The sequence below is a fragment of the Aquarana catesbeiana genome, linkage group LG06, assembly GCF_042186555.1.
Source record: "Aquarana catesbeiana isolate 2022-GZ linkage group LG06, ASM4218655v1, whole genome shotgun sequence".
Classification (NCBI taxonomy): Eukaryota; Metazoa; Chordata; class Amphibia; order Anura; family Ranidae; genus Aquarana; species Aquarana catesbeiana.
Genome location: NC_133329.1, coordinates 53,610,176 through 53,628,961, shown reverse-complemented (window position 1 = coordinate 53,628,961; position 18,786 = coordinate 53,610,176). Strand labels below are relative to the sequence as shown.

Genomic DNA, 18,786 nt, shown 5'->3' with positions numbered 1-18,786 from the left:
CCCAAGCACTAATCTAGAAAATCCTATGCTCTAAACTCCGTAAGAGAGGAAAAGAAACCAACTCCCCCTATCCCCCCTTCCTCATTGAATTGGGAACAAAAAACAACAGCCTTTATTGTCCCTCATTCAATGGCTCTTCCTCGTCCAGCGTGTTTTTCGAATCCACCCATCTAAACCAAACCTTCCTAAATTTCTTAGGAGCTCCCCTGGCTTCATATGTCATCTTGTACATCAGCACATCCGCATTAACTATTTTTATCCACATTCCTAATGTCAGCTGTTCTTCATGAATCCAGCGTCTGGCAATCAGTTTCCGCACCCCAAAGTATAAGATCCTAAGAAACAGTTTAGTACATGTATTCATCTCCTCCTGGTCAAAAACCCCCAGGAGACAGCGTAAGGGTGAACAAATGTTAGGTAAGGCGAATTTATCAGAAATAAACTCAGTTACCTGTGACCACAGTGGCCTCACCTTCCTGCACTCCCACACCATATGTATGAAAGTGCCATCCTTCTCCCTACATTTATGACAGAGAGCTGTTTCCTTTCTTTGCATGTTGTATAGTCTAACAGGAGTATAATACTGTTGATGAAGGTACCTAAACTGAATCATTTTGTCCGTAGATGAAATAACAGTCACCACATATGTATCCAGTACCTCCTGCCACTGCTCCTCCGACAACTCCGGGACAGCCTCTACCCATCGCTGCTTAGCTCTAGTCGTTATTATCTTTATTCCTGGTCCCACTTCCCCGTAATACCTAGAGATTCGCCCAGATGGTTCGGGATCTATCAAAGCCTTCTCCAAATCTGTATTCTGGACCAAAATTGTATCCCCTCCAAACTGCACTCTCGCTGCGTGTTTCAACTGCATATACCGAAACAACCATATCTTGGGTACATTAAACTGGGCCCTCAATTGATCAAAGGTGGCCAGTCGATCATTCTGACAAATCTGGTGCAGGTACTTAATACCATATTGCGCCCAGGTCTTTTGCCCATCCTGTAATATCAAAAATTCCCCCAGTGACCCATTGTACCATAGCGGACTATTCGGGGACAGTGCCAGTGACGTATCCTTTCGCCATTGGGAGCACAGGTGGAATTCCTTCCCAGGAAGTGCCAGAACTGATCCCATCTTCTTCCCCGGAATCCCCCTTCTATACAGTATATTCTGGAGGGTTTCCTGAGAGGTAGCCAATGCCGCCTCAAACAAGGTAGTGGCATTGGGTTCCTGTGGGAAAAGTCGCCAGTGCAAGAATACTAATTGGGAAGCCATAAAATATGAGCGTAAATCTGGAAGTGCCAACCCTCCCATTGTAACTGGTAGTTTTAATATTGCCAAGGACACTCTAGGAGCCTTGGCTCCCCAGAGTAGCCCCACAACAACTGAGTCAATATATTTAAATATTTGTAACGGCACAAAAACAGGGGAATTCGAGAGAATGTAAAGAAATTTAGGGAGGAAAATCATTTTAAATAGATTTATCCTGCCCAACAAACTGAGCGGCAGGTTCCTCCACCTCTGTACCTTCTCCCGAAAATTTCCCACTATGGGCGACAGGTTATTCTCCAGATACCTAGAGATGGGAAGCTGAACCTCAACCCCCAAGTACCTGAAAGAGCTGGATAATGGGATAGGACAATCCGAGGGAACAGCCACTTCTTTATCAATAGGGAATAGAGAGGATTTCTTCCAGTTTATATGGAATCCAGAGTGATCCCCGAAGTCCTGTATCAACTAAAAGGCTGTAGAGAGCGAGGGTCCTGGGTCTTGTAAGTACAGCAGCATGTCATCTGCATACAGTGACACTCTTTCCTCAAATTCCCCAATCCTCAGGCCAGTTAAAGCCGTGGTAGATCTTAATTTAACTGCCAAAGGCTCAATTGCCAGGGCAAAGAGGAGGGGTGAAAGAGGACACCCCTGCCTAGTGCCCCGGAATATTGGGAAAGGATCCGAGATAACGCCATTGACCCTCAGCCTAATCAAGGGATCCGTATACAGAAGCCGTACCCATGAAATAAAAATAGGGCCAAAGCCAAATGACTCCAAGAGGTGAAACAAATAGGACCACTCCACGGAGTCAAAGGCCTTTTCAGTGTCTAAAGAAGCCACCATTCTAGTCCCAGAGTTGTCGTGAGTCGCCTGAAGGTTTAAAAAGAGTCTTCTAATGTTCATTTGTGCACAGCGACCTTGTATGAATCCTGTTTGATCTGCGTCAACCAGTTTCGTGATGACTGTTTGTAATCTACTTGCAAGGACTTTGGCCAGAATTTTTGTGTCAACATTCATCAACTAAATCGGCCAGTAGGAGTCACATTCTCGGAGGTCCTTTCCCCCTTTGGGGATCAGGACAACCAAGGCCTCCCGCATTGACAGAGGTAGCCTACCGTCCGACTTCGCCGCATCAAACACCTTTAGTAACCGAGGGGCTAGACCATATCTGAAAGTGTAGTACCATTCCGACGGGAGACCGTCCAGACCAGGGGACTTCCTTGGCGGGAAGGAGGCAATTGCCTTCTCCACCTCCTCAACCGCAATATCAGTTTCCAGTGTTTTACTATCTTCCATTGTCAGCCTAGGGAGATCAATGTCTTTTATGTACGTCAGTAAATCCTCTGTCCCCAGAGGAGTACAAGATTTGTATAGTTCAGTATAAAATTGAACAAAGGTTTTCAAAATGTCAGCTGAATCACATACTTCCAATCTGCAGTTATCATGAATTGACTTAATATGTACCGGCACATACTCCGGTCGCGCCAAGTATGCCAGAAGCCTGCCATTCTTGTCGCCAAATTCAAATAGACGCCTGCGTTGAGCCAGGTTAAGTTTGTGGTACGTTCTGTAAGGAGCGTCTTGTACTCCCTGGTTCTTATGCGTGAAATCAACAACCTCTCTCTAGTGGGGTCCCTAATATATTCTGCCTCCGCTAAGGTCACCTCAGCTTCCTTACTCTGTATGGTGGAAGCTAATTGCTTCTTAAATCCATGTACCTCCGCTATGAACACTCCCCTTAGTGTGGCCTTAAAAGCCTCCCACTGAAGAGGAGGAGTTCCAAAATTACCATTTTCTGCCCAAAACTGTTTAATGGCCTCCGTGCACTTAATAAGTATATACTCCTCCTGAAGCCAACTCGCTTCCAAGAATAACATACCTCCCCTTAATGTCAGTGCGTACAGCCTGAATGGTTATGGGGAGAGCTTTAGTTACCAAGGTGGATACCCCCCTCGCATATGAGGAGTAACTGAAGCCTTAATAATTAATTAAAAATTTGTTGCTGTGTCTGCAAATGAATTCTCGAGAAAAGTTAGTAAGGCCCCAAAAAATCTTCTTAAAACAATTACTTTAGTAAGTAATAATACCTTTTCAAATATTTTTTTTTCTTTTTCTTATCCACTAACCCTCTTCCAGATATCTGGAAGAGTTAACACAAAAATGTGTTGTGCTCTGATCCACAGATGAAATGAAAACGGTCATGGCATGTCTGGCCAGTCTGAGTAACTGGATCTGCATTTCTCTGCTGGTAGTTCACTCCTTAAATGTCACGTACTTTCCAAAGAGTGCAGAAGATAATTTATTGGGTTATATGATCTTACCAAGCTCGACAGCCAGTCATTACACCGGATAGAAACATTGATCGTTTTTATTGGATTGAAATGAGCTTTTTACTGCTGTTATGAACCCAAACTGCTCCTGGTCTCTGGTTTTCTTTCTGTCCCAACCCCCCCCAAGTATAATTGTACATCTGTATTCTGCCAAGATTGGTAGGTAAATCATCACATGACTGGACTTTTCCTCCCCTTTCTCCCATACCCCCCTCCACCCCTCTTCCCTCTCCCACCTCTGTTTATACCTGTCTCAGCTGTCACCACGAAGAAGCGTCACTTGACAGGAGCCTCCTATGGAGCCGTTGCAGCTTTTTTTTTTCTTCACCCTTTCTTTCTCCCTCCTCCCTCTCCTCCCCCCTCCCCATCCCACATTTCCTTCCTCCTCCCCCTTCCCTGCTTTTCCCTTCCCTATCCCCCTCTCTTATCTCCTTTCCTTTCCTACCCCTTCCCCCCTTTTCCTTTCCCATTTCTTTCTCTGTCCCCCCTCCCCCCTTGTCTTTATTTGTATATGCTTCCATTTGCTTTTATATATATATATATATATATATATATATATATATATATATATATATATATATATATATATATATGTGTGTGTGCGTGTGTGTATATATAAAGCATCCTCCCCATGTTGAGGGCATGTGGCCTGGTACGGTTCAAGAGGGGTGGCGCTCTCTTGCCCCCGCTCTTTTCCTGCGGCCTGCCAGGTTGCGTGCTCGGATAAGGGTCTGGTATGGATTTTGGGGGGGACTCCTCTGACATTTTTTTTTTAATTTGGTGCAGGGTTCCCTTTAATATCCATACCAGACCTGAAGTGCATGGTATGGATTTTGGGGGACGCCCACGCAATTTATTTTTACATTTTTGGTTCGGGGTTCCCCTTAATATTCATATCAGACCCAAAGGGCCTGGTAATGGACAAGGGGGGAACCCATGCCATTTTTTTCAATGAGTTGTACCTATATTGCTGAGACCCGACAATTCATTACAGCCGCGATCAGATTTAAATGACTTTTTTCCTTTAGAAATGTAATTTTACTGTGGTACTGTTCTAAACATGGGAAAAATGCACCACTTTACAGGCATACTATAGACACCCCCCAGGTACTAAATTTAAAGGCATATTTCATTTTTATTGTTTCACTTTAAACATTATTAAAATCACTGCTCCCGAAAAAATGTCTGTTTTTAAAACTTTTTTTTGCATTGATCCATGTCCCCTGGGGCAGGACCCAGGTCCCCAAACACTTTTTATGACAATAATTTGCATATAAGCCTTTAAAATGATCACCTTTGATTTTTCATGTTCGTGTCCCATAGACTTTAATGCCCTGTACACACGATCGGACATTGATCGGACATTCCGATCTGATTTTTCCATCTGATTTTTTCCGACAGATGTTGGCTCAAACTTGTCTTGCATACACACGGTTGCACAAAGTTGTCGGAAAAACTGATCGTTCTGAACGCGGTGACGTAAAACACGTACGTTGGGACTATAAACGGGGCAGTAGCCAATAGCTTTCATCTCTTTATTTATTCTGAGCATGCGTGGCGCTTTGTGCATCAGATTTGTGTACACACGATCGGAATTTAAACGATCGGATTTTGTTGTCGGAAAATTTTATATCCTGCTCTCAAACTTTGTGTGTCGGAAATTCCTACGGAAAAAGTCCGATGGAGCCCACACACGATCGGAATTTCCGACAACACAATCCGATCGCACTTTTTCCGTCGGAAAATCCGATCGTGTGTACGGGGCATAACAGTGTTTGCCCAAATTTTTTGTCTGTTCGCAAGCTCTGGGGGGTGACCGGCTCATCCTTATTGAGGACTGTATAAATCTGTGAAAATACTCTTTAACCAGTTATCAGCCTGGAAGTCTACAAGTATTGTATTGCTGTTTTGACCTTCCTCTACTGTTTTAATAATCAATGTTGTGATTGATGTTTTTTTATATGTAATAAATTAATATTTTATGATAATCAAACTTTGTGGTTGGTGCCGAGATAGTCCATTTGTTTTCGGAGGCTATAGTTGACACCCTAAGCAACTGTTCCTATCTCTCTCCTTATATATAAATTACAGTTTTGGTACCTTTTTAAGTCTAATCAAATTCTGATAATGATTGAGGCTAACTCATAATATGAGCTTTTTACTGTGTTGTTTGTGAGCATTCTGGCCTTTACTGTATTCTTAATAAATGTACTTGTCAGTAATACTGCGCAATTACGCTTTTTTATACCTATTTACATGATGTGATGAGAGTCTAAGGAGGATCCTATTGATGTTCATGCAATCTATCTCTCCATGTGTATGGTGAAATCTAAGTGGAGGATTTTCAAGTGTGTTTGACTGCTTTTGATTAAGTAGTCCACTCAATGGGGTAAGAGTCAATGTGAACCTTTCCTCCTTGGTGACGGATTCTTCCCAACACTTTCCTTTGTGTGAACCTACACCTATTAGACTGTTTTTATTGAGATGTCATATTTTCTCAAACATTGGGACTTTTTATTAATTCTTAGAGCTGCATTTTGTGATTTATATGTAATCTATTACTGTCAGTCATAGATGCCATGCTTTGTATCTCATTGTACAATTGATAACAATCTTGTTTCTCGTTTTTTAACAGATTTTGATTGTACATCTGCTAAAAATCATGTACACTGCTTTTAAATATGACTTTTCTAATAAAAGCAAAGAGAAAAAAAATTGTTTAGAGGACAATCTCATAAAACTCACAGATTGGGTCCTGCCCATGAACTGCGATTGGCCAATTCCCCGAGAAAAACTCCTCCCCCAACGAAAGTCCTTACTCTTACCAGAAATACTTATTACAAAGACTTTCAGCAATTGGCTTTTACAAATTTCAGATTGAACAAAACTTTCATATTTTAATATTTGCTGGGTAGCCTCAAGTAAATTAGGACAATCTGCTACCTATCATTTATTAAATCCAAGTTTGGAATCTTTTGTAAAAAATGCTCAATCCTTAACTTATTATTTCCTGCAACCAGATCTGTAGGATTTTTGTTAAACACTAAACACCAGGTTCTTTTCCATTTATTTAATTTACATACAGTTCTTTCCACAATCTCAAATCAATGGATTTTTCTGAAAACATTGTTCTGTCCCTTTAATGTGTTTAGATTGACCACGTGTAATAACACACATTTTCTGTTGACTTTTAGGGCTTAAATATTCATAGAAATTTACATGAAGCATTAAAATTAGTTTCCTTATTAACCACTTCCCACCCAGGCTATAGCAGAATGACGGCCAGGTGGTGGTTCAGTTATACTGACTGAGCGCCATATGATGTCCAGCAGGATAACAGCCACCACGCGCCCATGGGGGCGTGCATCGCGCCGATCGGTGGTGCGGTGTGTCAGTCTGACACACCGCTACACCCATCTTGGTAAAGAGCCTCCGGTGGAGGCTCTTTACCACATGATCAGCCATGTCCAATAAGGGCTGATTACGATGTAAACAGGAAGAGCCGTTGATTGGCTTTTCCTCACTCACGTCTGACAGACGCGAGCAGAGGAGGGCCGATTGGCTGCTCTCCTGACAGGGGGGGGGGTCTGTGCTGATTGTTTATCAGTGCAGCCCCCCCTCTGATTCCCACCCAGGACGCCGCCAGGACCACTAGGGATTGCCACCACACTGGACCACCAGCTATGCCACCCTCGACCACCAGCGAAATGCCAATCAGTGCCCAGGAAGCTGCCAATCAGTGCCCATCCCCAATGCCTGCCAGTGCCATCATTTATGCCTATCAGTGCCATCTATCAGTGCCCATCAGTGCCACATATCAGTGCCCATCAGTGCCGCCTATCAGTGCCCACCAGTGCCACCCATGAGTGCCCATCAGTGCCGCCTATCAATGTCCATCTGTGCTGCATATCAGTGCCACCTACCAGTGCCCATCAGTGCTGCCTATCAGTGCCCATCATCAGTGCCCCCTCATCATTGCCACCTTATCAGTGCCCATCAGTGAAGGAGAAAACTTACTTATTTACAAAATTTTATAACAAACAAAAGAAAAACTTTATTTTTCAAAATTTTTGGTCTTTTTAAAATTTTTTAGCCAAAAATAAAAAACGCAGAGGTGATCAAATGCCACCAAAAGAAAGCTCTATTTGTTGGAACAAAATGATAAAACATCTGTTTGGGTACAGTGTAGCATGACCGCGCAATTGTCATTTAACAGCTTCAATACAGTGCACTTACACCCCCTTCCTGCCCAAGCCAATTTTCAGCTTTCAGCGCTGTCGCTGTTTAAATGACAATTACGCTCATCCAAAGAGAACATCTGCCTGCGTACCTGCAATGGGGGCTTTTTTTAACTAACACGAAGCTTAGTTCCATTTAAAACCATATCCACGGGCCACCAACCCATTTATTCCTGTAGGACTCTCTCACCTTCCCAGGTTACCCGAAAATCCTTCCTGGATCTTAAAAGCCTGAAGAACACCGTCCAGATGGCCTCGTCAATCAACCTCGTAGGTTGGGTCTTTTTTCCTCTCTCTGTGCAAAGCAGCAAACTTGTCTAGAGGTGAGAAAAACCGCAGGACCGATAACTGGAGTTAAGATTATTCTTCTTTCAGGTCCGCATCTCCAACAAAGTGTTAGATATTCATTTCATAGTAGAAATTGAAGAATCCTTAGCTCGTAGGATACCTAAGAAAAGGTGTTTATTCTTCACAAAGCAGGACAAGACTTACGTAGTGACAAATAGTAAGGCTTCATATCATCAAAAGGAGAAAGATATAGATCTATATATCAGATGTTGCATTCTTCCAGAGTGTAGTTTCCTTCCTTCCCTATCTCTTTCTAACTATCCATTTAGAACCTTGTATTCTTATATAGTGTTTTATAAAGTTATGTCAGCACTTCACGAGAATTACACCCATTCTTGTATATATGGTTTGATCTATATTAAGATACATAACTCCTCCTAACATACTAACATAGAAACTCAGAATAGAAATGCATACACATACTTTTCTGTCCTCTGTCAAAGTCATATTGAAGTAACCTTCAGAAACTAACATTATAACATTCATATACAGTATATGTAGCAAGGGCCCCAACCCCTAGAGGCCTAATGGTGACCTCCAGAGTCAGGTAGAGGCGAGCTGACATCCTCCTTTGTAAAGTGGGTTACCACCAGGCATGGTGGGTATGAGGCAACTATTCTTGCAATAGTCAATAGAAGGTAGTTGTACGTAACTCTTGGTAACATAGAATAGTCAGTTTCTTATCTCACAGTATCTCACTATAGATCCTCACTCACTGAGCTCCCAGTCTCTCACTAGACTTCCAGATCCCAGCGGTCACTGGATCCCCCTGAGCTCTTCCACAGCTATCCCGCAGTATACTCCTCAAGCGTCACCCCCGCTATCCTGCTGGGTCCCTGGCTTGGCACTTGTTGAAGCTTTCCCACTTCTTTACCGTCCCCTGCTCTGGTACTTGCTCAAGCTTACTCACTGTAGTCTCTGGTAGTAAGATGGATGGTCCCTTAGTGGAGACAGCTTCCCTTCTACCTCTGACCACAACTGGTTCCCCGTCCAGCTGAACCTTGGTTGGACTCCAATCCTGCAGTCCTGACCCTGCGCTGCTTCTCCTGTTCCAGGATAGGCCTGAGGCAGCCTAACAGCCAGGTGTCACCGGGATAGGCCTCAGGCTTCTGGCCCAGCAGCCCGGGGCGACATAACTCACGTCCACCCAGACAGCCTTCCAGGTGGCACAGAACCCTGATCACCTGACTCCACCAAAATAAATAGGCTCTCCCAGTGTTAGAAATCAGAATTTATGAATGGATTGGGTCTCTGAGAATAATGGATATATTTACATAATTTATTTATCTTCTATGTATAGAAAAAGTGAAGTTTTATATAAGATCTTTACATATTTGTGAAAGTATATATTTTGTTTGAAGCTTCAAATGCAATTCTTGGAAAAGCAGTTCTATGTAGAACTCACATATGGTAGTGTTTGGTCTCGCTTCCCCCCTTTGCAAATGGAGGAGATACATTCTTTTTCAAAGACACAAAGAGGGTTATTTACTAAAGGAAAATCCACTTTGCACTGCAAGTGCACTTGGAAGTAAATTCACTGTAGATCCGAGGGGGACATGAAAGGAAAATAAAAAACAGCATTTTAGCTTGCACATGATTGGATGATAAAATCAGCAGAGCTTCCACTCATTTCAGATCTACCCCTTAGATTTAGAGTGACTGCACTTCCAAGTGCACCTTCAGTGCACTTGTAGTGTAAAGTGGATTTGCCTTTCATAAATAACCCCCAAAGTTTCAATATGTTAGCTAAGAACATAATTTCTTTATATTACAATATTTCTTGATTAGGATATTAACAAGAACATTGCGTATTCAATGAAATAATTTGCATATATAATGATATGTAGTATTTGATTTAGATGTCAGAAAGGAAACTTATATTATATATGTTTAAAATGGTTTTATAAACAGCACTCTTAGCCCACACCTCAGGAATGTGGTAGAATGAGTAACCCCACCTTTTTAGAAAGGTGGGAGGGAAAGTTGCTCATTGAAAGCCCGCAAAGTTCTGTGGAACTATAGGACAAACACAAACTTTTAAGTCAGCCTTTATGAGAAAAGGTGGGGGCCTATTTTAGGAGTAGAAAGCTTCTAACAGGAGGGGAGATGGCAGACATGAGGAGACACTTGAGACACTTGAGGAGACATGAGGACAGCCACACACACACACACATCACAAGACTTTGCTGCTACATCTACACACACATATCTGATTTAATCTTCATTTCAAGAATAAGAAACATATTGATGCTATTTTTATATTCTACATTTTGACATTGTTTTTGTAACATTTTGCTCTTTTATTATTAAATCAATTTTTGAGTTTTTACACGAGAACTGAATGGATTTTCTTGGAACTTTCCTCATCAATATGAATTATTGATATTATCGTTATTACAGTAATACCTCAAACTTTTACATCCAGCAGGCCAAGGCACTAAAAAAACCCCTGCCAATTGGCTGACACCCCCCATCCATTCATACTCTGACCTTGCAATGCCCCCTGTCATTCTAATGTCACCAGCCACAGTGCCACCTAGTGACAGAAGAGAAAAGCTACAGCAATTCCAGAATTAGAGGGGAATCAATTGATCTTCTATCAATTAGCCAGGAAAATTACCACCTGGCAAACTAAATTTATTAGCAATCCTGCTTAAACACCAGGGTGCTACATCCTCCCCCTGCCTAGGAAACTATGTCTCAGAGTTTGCAACAAAAAAAATGGAACTCTCAAACCTGAGAGTGAATGTCCTGGCAAAAACTGGGATAGGTAGGATAACATGGAAGGATAAACAAGATAACAGTACATGTGGCGTACCACATGAAGTAGGTATATTGCATATGTACTTAGACAAGTGGCAGTTCACACAAGGACAGAAAAATAAAGACAATATTTACAATTTTACGTGCGGCGTACCACCTAACAACAAGGGAGAAGCACAATAACAGCAGACTTATCACCTATCTTTCTATCTACTATATACACCTGAAAAATAGAAAATATTAGCATTATTATGCAAGCGGAGGTCACTGTCTCTCCTTAGCCAAGGAAGACGTAATGGGTGCAGGAACACCTGAAAGAGGGAGAAAACACAGAATAGAAATACATCCTATTCCTACGATACCACAGTGCAGTATATACATAAGTGAATGTTAATTACCCTCAGCCGAGAGCAGAAAAACAGTGCAAATGCACACTATGACACATCTCTCTCTCTCTGTCTCCCTATATATATACTTGAGGGTGCCACCCCTTTTCACAACAATCCTGAAGAAGAACTCTAGCAACTTCTATTAAACAATTTTGACAGTATGTAGATCAGGACTCACTCAGGTTGGCACTGCCACGCCACCTTTTGGTCAATGTATCCAGAAAACTGTCCTTGTATAGACATATATATCACATTTTCAGTCCAATTTTCAAGTTTGAGATGAGAAATTGTGCTTTTTGACACAGCTTAGTCTACCTATCTAACTAAGCACCCCAGTGTCCTTGGAGCCCCAATGTCCATCAATATTTCACTCTTCTTCTTAGGGATAACTCCGGGGACAGGAGGCATGGCTGTAATTAAACAGCAGTAGGCCATGCCATAGTGCAAGGGACCGCAATTCCCAAAGGCGAAGTCCATCCTCGGATCCCCTTTCAGTTTAAATCTCAGTCTGTCCACAACACAGCCAGGGACTGAGAATAGACTTCATTAACAAAGAACAGCACACGTTGAAGTCTCTCAACTGCAAATCAACGTGTCACACTCAAAGTGAGGTACACTGGTGTTTCCAGAACACAGGCCAGCATGACTCACTTGGGGCACTTCATAAAATGTATGAAGGTAAAAAGCCTTCAGCCTTTTCAAACACTTTAACCCTATGGAGCCGGCATCTCCCGGCCCTTTAATGGGTTTAGGATGCCGGAAAGTGGGGCGGGGTTTATGATCATGTGACCGTCGTGATTGGCCACCAGAAACTGTGTCGGGCAGGGCGCTTGCTCTCGGCACAGCTGTATTTACACTAATGCATGCAAATATGCAGCCGCTGGGTGCCAAGGCCCACCCGCCGAGAGGCCACATACAGTACATGTACGTCATTTTGCCTGCTCCAGTTTAGGGGAGCACTTACATACTCTCCCTAGTCAGTATCCCTAATCATATGATGATGTGCTGCACTGGTGACAGAATGTAAAAAAAAAAGTGAAAAAAAAAAAATTTTGGAGTACAATATTGCATGACTGTGCAGTTACCAGTTAAAGTAGTACAGTGATGAATAGCAAAATACGCTCTGTTTATGACGAAGGCAAAACCTTCTGGAGGACAAGAGGTTAAACTTTTCACATTCATCTCACTTTTGCTTTTTAACTCCTTGAATTCATTTATAGTAAATGAAGCCTCATTCAGCGTAATCTGGGGATAGAGGTAGGTACCATCATCCTAAGTTATTGTATATTGGAAAGAAAGTGAAGTGCCTGGAGCTGCTCCAAACATGCCCCTCAGCACTAGAAAGTCAAGGACTATCTTGATACACAAGGATTAATCCAGTTTAAAATAAATGTTACAATTTATTGAGGAACAGACATGGTTAAAAACAGTTGGTACAAAAGTACATACAATGTGCACTCAAAACCGTGCACAGTAATGAAAGCAGATAATAGACAAATAAACCCCAATGAAGGGGAGCTGAGATGTCTATCCTGGCGAGATCCTCTACATGTTTCACGGTTACCACCGCTTCTTCAGGAGAAAAAGGGGAGGGGAAAGGGGAGGAAAGGAAGGGGGGGAAACGGGGAGGGGGGGAAAGGGGGGGGAGACAACATAGAAGGAAGGGGAAAGGACTAGAGAAGGGGGGGAGAAAACGGATAGGGAAATAAAACAGGGAAAGTAACTATACACCATAGACATAACATACATGTCCAAATCAGAAAACACAGACCCACCTTATCAATCACATGTATCCTATATAGATGCCGGGGGCAATGTATGGGCAGGGGGGGGCAGTATGTCCCAAAGATAGGAGGAGGCTGTGGCAGCATAGCGACAGCAATACTGGGAATACTCCAGATAGGTCAGTCACAGTTAGCAATCAGTCTGCTTTAACAGATAGATGAAAGTACATAAGGATTGGAGACATGACAGCCGAGGACAATAAGTCCAAAGCATTGGCTGACAAATAGATTTACACATTACTGAGTGCGCAGACACCAACCACCACTGAGTAGAATTATAGGGGTCTGATAATGTTGAGCTATATATATATATATATATATATATATATATATATATATATATATATATATATATACATATATATATTATCACTTTAAATTTTCCTTCCTTCTCCTTCACTTGTGTTTCAATTCCTCGGAAAACAAAACTACAGGATATGTGACGGCACAAACTACTGATAAGAACCCAGAAAGCTGCTAAAAAAGACTTCCTTATCAAAACCAGTCTGAACCGACCAAATATTGCTGAAATTTCATTTTTTGAGAGTCACATGATGTATACACCAATTTAACTGTTCTTTTGCAACTAAGAAGACATAGACATTGATTGGACTAAACTATACGATCACACCTATATCACACATAGAATACACTTAATACACATCCATATCTTATGCATATTCATACGTATAAATTGTATAACCTGTAGAAACTGTTTGATGAATAAACAAAAAAAAAAAACACTCAAGTTAGCCCAATTGTTTTTGTATAATGTGAAAGATGATGTTACGTCAAGTAAATAGATACCTAACATGTCACGCTTTAAAATTGTGCACACTTGTGGAATGGCACAAAACTTTAGTACTTAAAAATCCCAATAGGTGCTTTAAAATTTTTTACAGGTTACATGTTTAGAGTTACAGAGGAGGTCTAGTGCTAGAAGTATTGCTCTCGCTCAAACGTTCGCAGCGTATGTGTGTATCTGGCTCTGATACTATCCAGTGCCTCACCAGCCACTGACCTCACCGCACCTCACTGCACTGCAGTACACAGACACACTGCAATATACTGCAGTAATACTGCACTGAAATATACTTTGTTAAACGTGCACTAAAATATACTACAGGAAACCTTCCCTGACAAAATAAACTGATACTAAAGTAAAAATTAATGGTCACACTAAACTATCACTAGATTCACACTAAACTGACATTCTACACTGACAATAGAACCACAATAGCACACTAACTCTCTAGTAACATTGAACAGAGCCATGTTCCATCTCTCTCCATGCCGATATCACACTACAAATGGCTGCTATGAGAAGAATATTTTTATAGTGTCGGGTGGGACTAAGAGCAATGAGCCATGATTGGATAGAGTCATCATTACTTTCGCCAATCATGGCTTTGACAGTGCTCTGTGCCCTTATTGGGCAAATCTTTCATTGCTTCAGCCAATCAGGGCTTCCATTGCACTGTGCTGCGACGCAGTGCATGGTGGTCATTCGGCGGGCCAAACAAACGGTCAAACGCCCTGATAATTTGGGTGTTCAACAGCCAATATTCAGCCCGAACTCAGTTGCCAAACCAATCAGCTTCTAGGTTTTATTTTCAAAGCATCATTGAACAAGCTGAAGTCAGAAGCTGGTTGGTTACTGGTCTGGTTGGTCACCAGATTCTGTGTGCACCAATTTTAGCAGATCTCCCCCATTGAGAAGAGGGCCCTGAGCATGACTTTTCACAGAATACCTCCTGACAAAGAAGAAAGCTGGGGGCTACAGCATAGTCGTTTCAATAGGTGAGTAAGAGATGCCATGAGATGGTATCATACCAGGCTCCCAATGCTTTTTTTCATCCCCTCTTACCTGTCAAGTATGTTTTCTGGAGACAACTCTGCATATCTGTTCACCAAATTTAGCCTTGTACAAAAAACCAAAGACTGCACCGCCATACTCCTGCAGCCTCTTGATTTAACCTCTTGTCACTACCAGGTCATAACACCTGAGACTGGTAGGAAGGGTTCCTGATCATCCTGAACACTGCAATTGGCTGCACAGTGATGACGTCATCTGGAGACTGTCCTACCAACTCCCTATCGTCGGTAGTTGACTATGAGCAGTCAGTGACAGTTCAGTCACAATTCTAGTGGTGCTGATTGAATGCCCCCCAGAACACCACAGGAATGCAGAGGATGGGTGTTAAGTACCACCTGCCACATATGTACCTAAAGCTGCCGTAAAGAGGTTAATTAAGAACTGTAGACAGAAAGTCATAATAAGGTCAATACCCTCTGGTGAGTTCTTTGTAGGCACTGGTGTATGGGACTGAGCTATTAGAAGGGATTCATACACAATGGTAGTTGAAGATAAATGATCACAAAAAGATACAAATTTATACATTTAGATATGTTTCTCTTTATTTGGACTTTTTGCTACATTGTCACATTTGATCATTTTGTGTCATTGTTAACTCTTATAGGGCGTACACACGGTCGGACTTTGTTCGGACATTCCGACAACAAAATCCTAGGATTTTTTCCGACGGATGTTGGCTCAAACTTGTCTTGCATGCACACGGTCACACAAAGTTGTCGGAAAATCCGATCGTTCTAAACGCGGGGACGTAAAACACGTACGTCGGGACTATAAACGGGGCAGTGGCCAATAACTTTCATCCCTTTATTTATTCTGAGCATGCGTGGCACTTTGTCCGTCGGATTTGTGTACACACGATCGGAATTTCCGACAACGGATTTTGTTGTCGGAAAATTTTATCTCCTGCTGTCCAACTTTGTGTGTCGGAAAATCCGATGGAAAATGTCCGATGGAGCCCACACACGGTCGGAATTTCCGACAACACGCTCCGATCGGACATTTTCCATCGGAAAATCCGACCGTGTGTACGGGGCATTAGGTGTATACATTTACTTCATGGTTTGATTTTATACAGAGCAGATTGTGCTAGATTTTTCCATTTGTACATCTGATATATTGAAACTATTAACAGAACATTGATATGGTAAAATTCTGATTAGCAGGGATTCCAGCCATGTCTTGCAGGGTTCAGCATTGGTTTTCAAAAATCTGCCTTCACTCCGGTTTAGAAGCCAATATCAGAACATTTTGTAGCCACATTTCAACCTCCGTTTCACTGGAGGACGTCCCCATGAGCTGAAGGCACCTGAAACAGGAATCATATACACTATAGTCTGAGAACATTCCCAAAGATTGAATCTTTCCAAACCTAACTCCACTCAAAACTGTTTTTAGGTGGCTTCCAATGGGGTTAAAGGCTCTGTCAACCTTTTTGGATCATGCTAATATTACAGTCATATATATAGTGCAACATAAATCATTGATGCATACTCCATCCCCAAAACCCACATCACCATCTTCCTGTGAAGTTATTTTTTTTATAATTTAGGGGGCTGTGTGTCAGGACTGTGAATAAGGCCATACAGCTGGCCCTCCTGTACCGGGCCAATCAGTTCAAAAGGGGGGCCCAGGAATCTGCTGAGCAGGAGAACAGGCTGTACTGCCCAATCGCTGACACTGATCCTCTTGAGGCTCCCCCTGTAGTGCTCCTGGCTTCTCCTTCTCTCCCTCTGGCTAAACTGCAGGGGAATTGGTTCTAGTATTTGTGTCCCCCCCGCTCTGATCACCCCCACCTCCCTTTTGTCCTGGCCCCCTTTTGAGCCCCCATGTCACCTGTTTTCACCAGGCCCCCGGTATGCCCTTTCCCTTGCAGTGCTGCCCTCTCCTTCTGTCTGACAGCAGCTGCTGAGGGCCCTGTGGCTGTTCCCCCACAGCTGCATCATCAAAGTCCAGAAAGGATGAATGAAAATTACCACTTCTGTCTACCACCAGGGCAGAGAGAATTCACAGAGCGTGCCAGCAGCAATTGCAATTCAATTATACTCTAGCTGCACTTCTCCAGTCCCATAACAGAAGGTCTGTACCCCCGTACAGACCAGCCCCAAGTTTCTACAGCGGCATGGATCTTTTATTAAAAATAACCCAAGAAAAAAAACAAACAAAAAAACCTATTGCTGTAATAGCTTTAAAAGGTGTTAGTTGGATTTGGGCTTTAATTTTTTGCTTACTTAGCCCTTTCGCTGAAGTTTTTTCATATTTTTGCACACATGCTTAACCACTTCAGCCCCGGAAGGATTTACCCCTTTACTGACCAGGCTATTTTTTGTGATTTTTTGCGTCACTTTAAATGACATTTGCAAATTGATGTCCTTGTTTTCCCACAAATAGAGCTTTCTTTTGGTGGTATTTGATCACCTCTGCGGTTTTTATTTTTTGTGCTATAAACAAAAAAAAGCCACAATTTTGAAAAAAAAAAAAATATTTTTTACTATTTGCTATAATAAATATCCCCAAAAAAATGTAAAAAAAGAGATGTCTTCATCAGTTTAGGCTGATATATATTTTTCTACATTTTTTTTTTTTACCAAAAATATTGCAATAAGCACATATTGATTGGTTTGCACAAAGGTTATAGCATCTACAAAATAGGGGATAGATTTATGGCATTTTTAATATATTTTTTTTTTAATAGTAATGGCAACGATCTGTGATTTTTAGCGGGACTGCGACATTGCGACGGACAGATATAAAAATGCACTGATTACTGTGTAAATGCCACTGGTAAGGAAGGGGTTAACACTAGGGGGCAATCAAGGTGTTAAATATGTTCCCTGCTAGGTGTTTCTTTCTGTGGGAGGATCTGACTGACTAGAGGAGGAGCCAGATTGCTGTTCCTACATCACTAGAACAGCTTTCATTTCAATAGCAGTGTGTTCCCACCGCTCGGAGTCACATACAGCCCCGCCCCCCAGCCGGGGAACTTTGATACACGTCAGTTGTCCCGGTTGATCTGTCTATCAAAGTCCCGGGACCAGGGGGCAGGGCTGTGTGTGACAGTGAGTGCAGGAAACCCACAGCTATTGAAATGAAAGCCGCTAGTGATGTTCCTCACACTCTGATGATCTGGCCGCCTGCTCTCCTCTCTTCCCCTCTGTGAGTAGGACTCCCATACAACCTGCCTGCCCTTTGACCCCCCCCCCCCGCTCCCTGGCAGCACTCCTCGACAGCCCTCAAAATCCACTCGCAAAATGTGAGCAGGCGAGTGGAATTTTTGAGGGCTGCACTACCTGATCTTTTGTTTCTGCGAACAGAAGTAGATCATACAGATAAGGCACAGAGTCTCTGCCATCACTTTCGTTAACACTCTGGGAGGGGAGGAAAGGCCGAAGGGCAGCACCCTGAACTGAAGTTGCCAAATCCCCCCCCAATTGACTGCTAGTCGCAGGAATTTCTGCGATGTAGCTGCATTTGGTATATGGAGATAAGCATCCCTCAGGTAACAGTTGGGGGTGAGTAAATTCTTCACAGAGAAAATTGTGTCCATCCAAAACCTTTTGTACTTTATAGATTGGTTCAGAATCTTCAGGTTGAGAATCAGGCAAAATTTCCCAGATGGTTTCTTCATCAAGAAAATGTGGGAGTAAAGAAAACCCTCCCTTCTTGGTCCTTCGGGACTTGGGAAACAACACCCTGTTGCATCAGTTCTCTCAGAAGAGACTTCATCGCCAGGGCTTTTTCCTGATCCCTCAGAAGGCATGTAATGTAAAACTGGCTTGGGGTGT

At 42.5% G+C, this 18,786-nt stretch overlaps 3 protein-coding genes across 4 annotated transcripts in view; 1 reads left to right on the top strand and 2 right to left on the bottom strand.

The window, feature by feature from the left end:
• The window catches only part of LOC141147564 (putative methyltransferase DDB_G0268948), an 83,589-nt gene extending 75,367 nt beyond the window's left edge, over positions 1-8,222 (bottom strand). The window contains exon 1 of one of the 2 annotated variants that reach the window (XM_073634788.1): positions 8,035-8,222. The gene's annotated coding sequence lies outside the window, so the exon portion shown is untranslated. Of the gene's footprint in view, positions 1-3,854; positions 3,982-8,034 lie in introns of those variants that run through there. The other variant, XM_073634787.1, reaches the window with a different exon arrangement.
• Positions 1-18,786, top strand: part of LOC141148415 (uncharacterized) — a 332,754-nt gene that overhangs the window by 111,936 nt on the left and 202,032 nt on the right. The gene's annotated exons all lie outside the window — the stretch shown is intronic.
• LOC141148417 (demethylmenaquinone methyltransferase-like) overlaps positions 15,550-18,786 on the bottom strand; it is a 90,264-nt gene continuing 87,027 nt past the window's right edge. Inside the window, exon 8 of the mRNA XM_073635912.1 lies at positions 15,550-16,310. Coding sequence (XP_073492013.1) covers positions 16,220-16,310 — 91 coding nt within the window. The 3' untranslated portion in view covers positions 15,550-16,219. The remainder of the gene's footprint in view (positions 16,311-18,786) is intronic.